The following is a 9,062-nucleotide window of genomic DNA, read 5'->3' as shown; positions in this document are numbered from 1 at the left end:
ATGGGAATTGAGCATCGATGTCTTTCCCTTTTTTCACTGAACCATGTGTATGTCTGTGTGTATGTGGATGTCTGTACCCATCTCCCCACCTCACGTCTTCAGCTACCACTTTGTTACAAAGAAAGTCAAAAAGAGCTCTGCTGAAACATCTTATTCATAGCAGGGCCCAGTAATTCTGATGGAAGTACAGCAGCTTAAGGCAGATAAAATGGTGCTGTTTCTCTCTATTATAAAAGTCTTAGGCCTCTCTATGGCACAACACTTTACTCACCTACTTTGCATATCAATGTTGCACAAATGGCCTTGTTCATACTTAAAACAGTGTAGACTGAGCTTATAGTTTTAGTCATTCACACCACTCAGAAACTGTTTGAAGCCTCTCTAGGAGAAAAAGTCAGCAAACTGTTCTTTTTTATGTATTCAAAATTTAAACCTGTTGAAGTTCTATTTCTCTCTCTCTGAAAAAAGGAAAAGGTTGGCTTTCAGTTGAGAGAAAAAGAAAAGATCACATTGTTTTTCAGACCAATACATTCTGTTACCATTTCTCAAACTCAATACAGTTCTAATGAGAAAAAAGCAGGCTAGTTTGAGTCATGAATCCTGCAGGAAGACTTGCAGGAAAAGCTGTTTTCTTTAGGAACAAATATCCTACCACCTTAAAGTATCCAGTACAGTACAAAAGCTAAGATCAACGTGTTTCAGTATCTTTTTTAAACTCACAGTGAAAAAAATGACTGCTACAGTGAAACTTATGACATCTCTTTGGTTTCCATAGGCATCAATGAAAAAATAAGCTTCATCCTTATCTCTCTGAAAGTACATCTTCTCTTACAGTCCATCGTGTCTCTGGTCCATGGACACTCCACACTGAGAGAAGTAAAATACTGGTATTTGCAGGGAGAAGTGAGAAAATGATTCAGGCTTCTCAAAGAGTAGAATTCAAATAAACCAGGCATATCCAGGTATTAACGAGTCTTTTCTGATCGTGGGAAAGGATCAAATATGTTTAAGTCTAACCTAAAAATGATCCTGAATACTAATCAACTAATGTATTGTTAACAGATTCATCCCTTTTTCCTTAAGAAATTTTATACAACCATTTATTCATACACTGTTATATGAAAAACTCTTTTCCCTTGCTCCTTTCAAAAACATTTAAAGATCTGTGAAAAATGTAATTATTATGGCAGCTCTGCTACATTACTGTAAGCAATAGTAAGGAACAACAACATTTAACAATTTCTAATTTCAAATATTGATCAGCATAGTATGCTGGGCATGTAGAAGTTCTAACAGAGAGGATCCTCTTTAGTCTCTTGTTTTATATACAGGTGCTGCCAAGTGCATTTCTGATAGTGGGTAAGATAATTAAACTAGAGTGTTAAGTCACCTCGTTGTCACCTCAATGTGAATGTCCTGCCATATAGGTGACTTTTGTGGAGGTATCTCAGATATATGCTGAGGATAGAGAAGGATAACTTGGAGTGCTGGTCTCCTAGCTCCAGTGCTCATACTCTGGAAGAGAAGCAGTGAGAATATATAGATATAGAATATAGGCAAGGCAAAGGTTTGATACTCATTCTTGAAGATTTAATTTTGTTGCCTTTGTCTAAAAGCAGTGTGTTACTGCTTCAAGCAAAGTCCAAAAGGCTTTCTTTTCTATACTGACCTGATGTAATGAGTAAAATATCAGTGGTAATGAAATTGACAGGAGCTTCACCTGTGTGTCCGAGCTTGTTTTAGTGAAAGCAGTGATAAAACTCCTGTTCATTTTCTGGAGAAAACTGAAGCTCGGGGTCTATGATAGCTGTGAATACTGGTAGCTGGTAGTTACCTGAATGTTGGTAGCTCTTTAATAACAGCTGTCTTCCAGATACAAAACACAAAAATACCCCTGGATTAGAAAGCAAGATGGCAAATCCTGCTATCTGGCCATAATTTCCATTGTTTGTTTCAGGAAAATGTGCATCCTAAATACTACTCTGAAAAATTCTGAGTTGGCCCGAAGTGAGTAAATTCAGCGTAGAATTGAAGGGAATCCAGTCCTTAAAACAGTATTGGAGGTAATCTAGTTTCACCTCCATCCAAATGATCTAAAGTTATAATTGATATATTGCAACCACACCTAAATATATTAAACAAATAACCAATGTGATCAGACCAACTGCATCTCTCCAAAGTCACCTGCTATAACCTGCAAACATCTAAAAACAAATCAGAAAAAAGTACATTATTTTTAAAAGAAAACTTTATTTTTCATACAAACCTGACTCTGTTACATATCATGAGGCATCATTAACAAGGTAATACAACTTTATTTAAATCAAACAATATTGCTCCATGAACGTATCCAACGGAGTTAGTATCAACTCTTTTCTTTGTTTTCTCCTGGATGGAATGTGTATGTGCTTTGACATCAACTCATCTCCCTTAAACTGCTAGCTTAGCCAGCATATTATATGAATAACATCTTTGTCGGGTAAATCCACCACAGGTACTAAAATCAGAGCTGGAGTCTTCTCTTCCAAATATTTTTCAAGGTATTCTTGCAGTCCTAAAAGAGAAACAAAACAACTAATGAATCCTCCTTGTCTTATTGTATCCTATCTCTTAAGAAGGATTTTTAAATACTTCTCTGAAAATTATTGTGGAGTAGCAATTAACAAAAGGAAGTGAAATGCAACTCTTAAATTTTCACTTCATATAGAAGGAAAATCTCCCACCTCCTTTTTGACTAATTTGAGATTAAGTTTAATTTTGTTGCCTAGTGCTAGAATTTAGCAAAACAGATAAATGCTATTTCTCAACCTTGAGTGAGTGAGTGGTCTGTTGATTACAGACACAGAGAATTGAACTAGAGCAGGTAGTAAAAATACCAAAAGGCCAGCTGAAATTCAGTTTTTTGTTATTTTTGATATTTGGATGATCAGCACATAGTTGTCTGTGAATGGAACTCTTCTCTCAAAGTCCCATTGTGGGGCATCAATCAAAAGAGAAGCTAAAGTGGGCCATTTTTAAAAGCATTATGAACTTAATTTCAACTTGTAATCAATGAATGCATGACATCTTGAACACGTGATGGAGGAAGTCCAGGAATGGTAACATATATGGCTGAATATCTGGAATTACAGTAAGATTCAAACTGCTAAAAATACAGAATCTGGCTAAGAGAAGCTCTAAAGGGACTGGTATGTGTGCAAGAAGTTTGCAAATTTAGAAGTCCACTATGGGAACAGAATTAATGATTGAGAAGATCTAATTCGAATACAGAAGAAAAGTAAAGAATGGAAAAGTTAAACTTGGCATCAAGACATTCTTGGTCGTGCTCAGCCTTAGTGAACATGCTTGAAATCAAGCTGCACAGAACCCTAAGGAAAACTACTGCAAACCTGCTGAATGACCCACATTTCCTAATGATAAGGTATAGCCTGCAAAGGTTCTTGTTTCAATAACTTATTTCTGTCATCAACTTCTGGGATTATGGCAATTCTTTATAACACTAAGCAATCTTGGCTAGAAAGGGTGTAAAGAGGGCAGAACTTGCAGACTGTCAGAGCTTTTTTTTTGGCGTCACTGCCTGTGAAACTGCGAATAGGCAGTTCAGTCAAAGTGTTACCTCATCCAGGATAAAACAGGAATTTTGCAATTGTATTCACTGAAGCCAAAACTCCTCTTTTTATCTGGCAGCAGTAGCATAAATTAATGTAATAATGGCAATGCTGACTACAAAATATTGCAAAGACAGTACCAGTGCTCTGAAATTCTGCTGGCTTCCTTTCATATTAGCATCATTGACTTTGGAGGTGAAGATGGACAAGGGTGAGCCAAAGATCAACAGTCATCTCAAAGGTCAAAGGACTTCTTCATCTGGTGTGTAAAAAGGAACTCATTCTCTGTATTGGAGATATTCAGCAGTGACCCAGTAATTAACTATCAACTAGCATTTTTCTTGAAAAATTTGACTTCAGAAAACTTTATGGCTATGCTGACTCAGAAGGCATTAAGTGGAACAGGTGAAGACAAGCCACCTCAAAATCATTGATTCCACCCTATTAAAACTTCATTTCCTTTTTTTCATTAATTAAAATTGTGAAAATACAATTTTAGACTTCAATGTTTTATGCATAGGCTTAAAAGCTGCAAATTAGTGCTAAAAGCTACCAATACAAGTGCAGGTTTTCAATTTAAAGGGAGAATTTTAAAGTGAGTCTATCTGCAAATAGAACTCCATTCTTTGGTGGGTTTGTGGCCAAAATAGCCTTAAATATTTACATTTGAATGTGCTCCAGTGGACTTTCTTGCCAACCAGGAAGAGCCACCTCTCCTAATGACCAGTACCTTTTCTATTGCCAGTGCCTGCATGCATAAATGAAATGTGGATAAAAATCTGGGACATATGCCTCTACATATTTTACTGTATTTACAAATAAAATTGTTTGATATGGAAGCAGCGCAGCTTAGATGTGCATATTTATACACTTAAAAATTATGGATTAAAGTCTGCTCATGCAAACTTCCCCTAAGAAGCAGAGACTGGATTTTCTAAAACAGTAAAATTGTCTCATGGAAGACAATGCACAATTAGTAATTCTGTGGCAACCTATGCAATTACAGCAAACTAAAAAAATTGACAGCTATGTATTTTACCTGCTATAATAAGTTACTCTAAATCTTTCAGTACTAATTGTATATTTTTAATTATGGGGAATCATATGTATACTATTTATATCTTTTTACTCACTCAAAATATGCTTTTAGATAAATAAGAGCCTTGGCCATGAGTGTTTTCTGAATATGTAACTCTTTGTTTGAATACAAATATTTCCAAAAATGTCGTTCCTTTTATATCATGTATGGGAATGCTTGCTTGGTTGTGCACCGTACTTATAAAAGTTGATTTTAAAAGCTAAAACAAGTAAAGGACAAAGGCTTACAGTGAGTGTGTTTCCTGGAGGTTTAATAGAGGCTATAGATGACTAATGTCAGTCTTACAGTTATTTAAACTGCCTTGATACAGAATGTTTAAGTACAAGCAAAACCAGCTGATTATCAAGCAGCAAACAAGTGGTGTGCATTGTGGATGTTTTCATTTACTGTGAGAGTCCACACTAATTATGCTGGCCACATTGCAGCACACTTACAGTTTTATGGAGACCAGCCAGGGACTCCTGAGGTAGCAGAAGTCAACAGGGAAACACGAAGGAAATATCTCAAAGAAATTAAGGGGTACTCCTCTATGAAGCTTACCCAGCCAACAGCCCAGCTGAGGTGCCTTTACACCAATGCATGCTGCATGTAAACAGGAAGAGCTGGAAGACACCATGCTGCCTGAAATCTGTGTCCTTGTTTCCATTACAACACAGCTCAAGGTGGGTCCATGGGAATCTCATGAAGTTTAACACAGCCAAGTGCTGGTGCTGCACCTGGGTCAGAGCAACCCCCGGTATCAGCCCAGGCTGGGGATGGACAGATGAGAGCAGCCCTGCCCAGAAGGACCTGGGGGTGCTGCTGGAGGAGAGGCTGGACATGACCCAGCCATGGGCACTCCCAGCCCAGAGAGCCAAGGGTGTCCTGGGCTGCATCCAAAGCAGCGTGGGCAGCAGGGCCAGGGAGGGGATTCTGCCCCTCTGCTCTGCTCTGTCAGACCCCACCTGCAGGGCTGCACCAGCTCTGGGGTGCCAGCACAGCAAGGACAGCGACCTGCTGGAGACACTCCAGAGGAGCCCACCAAGATGATCAGAGGGATGGAACACCTCTTCTGTGAGAAAAGAAGAAAAGCTTCAGTGTGACCTTATTATGGACTTCCAGTACTCCTACCAAAAAGATGGAGAGGGACTGTAGTGATAGTACTAGGGGGAAATGGCTTCAAACTGAAAAGGAGTAGGTTTAGATTAGATTTTAGGAGAAAATTCTTTACTGTTTGTGGTGAGGCACTGGAACTGGTTGCCCAGAGAAATTGTGGGTGCCCCAGCCCTGGAAGTGTTCCTGGCTGGTTGGATGGAGCTCAGGGCAATCTGGTCTAGTGAAACGTCCCTGCCCAACGCAGGGAGTTTGGAACTGGATGATCATTAAGGTCCCTTCCAGCCAAACCATCCTATGATTTTATGATTTTAAGTACATGGAATTTGTTCAAAGCAAATGAACTTCATCCTGCAAGATGGATCCCTCTGCTCCCAGATGACCCATAGAAATTCAGGGAGCAGATTCCATATGAAGTGTCTTCCTACACTGCTATGCATTTTTTTTCCCTGGATACAGCTGAGTAATAGGGACATAACTAAAACTTAAAAATGAAAGAATTTATTCAGTGTCTTCTGGCATTACCATTTATTTCTGCCATTGTTTTGTGAAGACAGGATACTGAAATCAATAATTTGATGATCTCTCATACTGACTTAGCAGCCCTTCCATATAACATTGAACAAACTAAGAGTCTAAGCTGTTGTTTTTAAAGGTGATTTTCGTACTAGGTAAAAAAACCAGTGCTTTGAAATGACTCCTAAAGGGTCATTCCAAAAGACTAGGAGGTGATTTTTACATCTTTGCTGTCACTGGCCTCAGCGGGATTTAGGCAGTATCAGGTGAGGCCACAAAATCCACAATTTCAAATTCAGGTCCCTGTTATTGTTGCCATACTCTTGTTTCACTGTATATCTGCAGGGGAGTAGTACTCTAATAGCTCGTATGAAGAAGGAAAATGGCAGCAAAAAGGAAAATGGTAGCAAGAAGGAAGATCACATTTAGCCTAGTACATAAAAAAATCACTTTCATATTACTACTGTATTTCCTTCACTTTTTAACCAAAAGATACTGTTACATTGCTTAGAGCAGGTTTTTAAATCCCTGAGCTAATAAAGCTCCATTGCTTCTGCTGTGGAGATTTGACATGCAGCATGTACTTTGAAAAGATGCATCAGAGGGGATCAGGTTCCTAACAGTTGACTAAGAGTTCCAGTCCCAAAAGATCTGCCCCTGGTGTGCAGAACACTTAACCCTTCGACCAGTACCAACATGACTATTCACAAATTATTGATGTCCCTAAATCCCTGGCAGATTGCAGACAGTTCTTGTCTCCCTTGAAGCCAAAGCATATGGTCACTAATGAGATGGATTAAAAATACATATACACATTCAGGGCTTTGCCACATGAATGTAAAGCCACAGAAATGTTAGAAGGTGATTGAACTGGACTGAACACTGTTAAATACATGATTAGCTTGTTATGGATCATTTCCATTGATCTATATACAGTTTCACAGCATAGTTTAATTAAAGCTGTCTGGAACAAGCCTCTGCCTTAAATGATCAGGCAGAGCAATGAAAAGGTGAAACCCGAGGAACTGGAGATGCCTCTCCCTTTCTTAAACATCCAGCTGACTGTCTCTGTGGTGTACAACCACAGCAAGAACAGAAACTGTGCTTTAACATATTGTCTGTTATTACACTCCAGAGTTTTTCACATCTTTTTCTTAATACAAAATGATGTAATGGAATATAAGATTTGGGAAAAAAACCTGCATCATTTGCATCATTGCAATTAATGCCTTTCTATCCAAAATAAAATCAAACCCAGTAAACAAGAATATACTGTTGGAATATAAGAGGGAGTCACTTGGCAAAACACAATTTTGTGCTGTTTTTTTTTTTGTTGTTGTTGTTTGTTTTTTTTTTTTTTTTCAGCTGTAAGGATTTTAAATCACAATATGATATTTTTCACAGTCCAATACTTGGCTTTTCATGTGGTGCCTTATGCTTTTTGTTACTATTGTTGATGACATTATTTCATGTTGGTCATTGTACTTTTAAGGGACTGGTTTTTCAAAACTGGTGTAAGCTCCTTCAGGGAATACTGATGATGCACTTCAGTCACTCTGGCCTAGGATATTTATCTGAATAAGTTAAGCAGTTGCCTTGAAGGGGAAATATGTATAGCCATGATATATGAGACAAATGACCAGTAGGAGTTTGGATAAGGCTATGAAACCCCTTTAAACCTGTGATTTCCTATGTCAGTCCTTGGAACTGTGACTATAAAACAACTTGCATTCTTTGCTACATAACTTTCATAACATAATCTTTGTGGTTGAGATTTTTTAAACTGTATCTACATTTCTCTCCCTTCTTTCAATGACAACAATTGATGAATGAGCTTTCCTGTTTAATGGTGAAATACACAATAACATTTGTTAACAAAAATGTAACTGATATAATTTAGACTTCAAACCCCCCCCCCCCAGATTTACCATTTCAGACCTATTTGTAAATATACATACCATAAAATTAAAAAGAAAAAGAAATTACAGAGGGAATATGCCTGGTCAGTTGCCAAAGCAACCAGATCTGCACATCTGTATTTGCAAAGAATTCTTTCATGAAAACCTATCTCCAAGAATTCCTCACATGGACCCATCTACACTGACAGACTTCTTTCACCTCACACTAAACTAGTTTTAGCTGTAACAATGTAACAATTAGTAACAATGAAAATACCTTTTTCAACTAACCACGTAGCAGACGAAAATACAGCCTGTAATGGAAGCACTAGGGCTAATGTTAGCCATCCTCTTTCAGCTTGTTCCTAATACTGGAGTACCATTTTAAGTGACTGCAACCACTTTTGTGAAGGGTATGGTAATTTGGATCCAGACTGATAGGACTCTGTCACTTTGGATGTAGAAAGAGGGCAACACTTCACCCAGCAGAGCATTCACCAGGAGAAATCATGGAATCATTAAATAGGGAACTTTAAAAGCTCATCTAGTCAACTCCCCTTCCCTGAAATTAGCAGAGGCATCTTCAACCAGACCAGGTGGTTCAGAGCCTCATTCAACCTGACCTGAAAAGTTTCCAGAGATGAGACATCAATCACCTCTCTGGGCAACTTGTTCCAGTATTTCACTACCCTCATTGTAAAAAAATTTCTTCCTTGTATCTAGTCTGAATCTACCCTATTTTAGTTTAAAACCATTTCCCCTTGGATAAGGGGTACACTATCACTACAAGCCCTATTAAAAAGTCTCTCCTATCTTTCTAATAAACTCCCTGTACATATTGAAAGGCCA

At 38.2% G+C, this 9,062-nt stretch overlaps 1 protein-coding gene across 1 annotated transcript in view; it reads right to left on the bottom strand.

The window, feature by feature from the left end:
• Positions 1-2,230: 2,230 nt before the first annotated feature.
• DPH6 (diphthamine biosynthesis 6) overlaps positions 2,231-9,062 on the bottom strand; it is a 188,378-nt gene continuing 181,546 nt past the window's right edge. The window contains exon 15 of the mRNA XM_088167211.1: positions 2,231-2,554. Within this exon, the coding sequence (XP_088023337.1) occupies positions 2,439-2,554 (116 nt within the window). The 3' untranslated portion in view covers positions 2,231-2,438. The remainder of the gene's footprint in view (positions 2,555-9,062) is intronic.

Source organism: Sturnus vulgaris, chromosome 6 (genome assembly GCF_052056855.1).
Source record: "Sturnus vulgaris isolate bStuVul1 chromosome 6, bStuVul1.hap1, whole genome shotgun sequence".
In the NCBI taxonomy this organism is placed as follows: domain Eukaryota; kingdom Metazoa; phylum Chordata; class Aves; order Passeriformes; family Sturnidae; genus Sturnus; species Sturnus vulgaris.
This window is presented reverse-complemented; position numbering and strand designations above follow the sequence as displayed.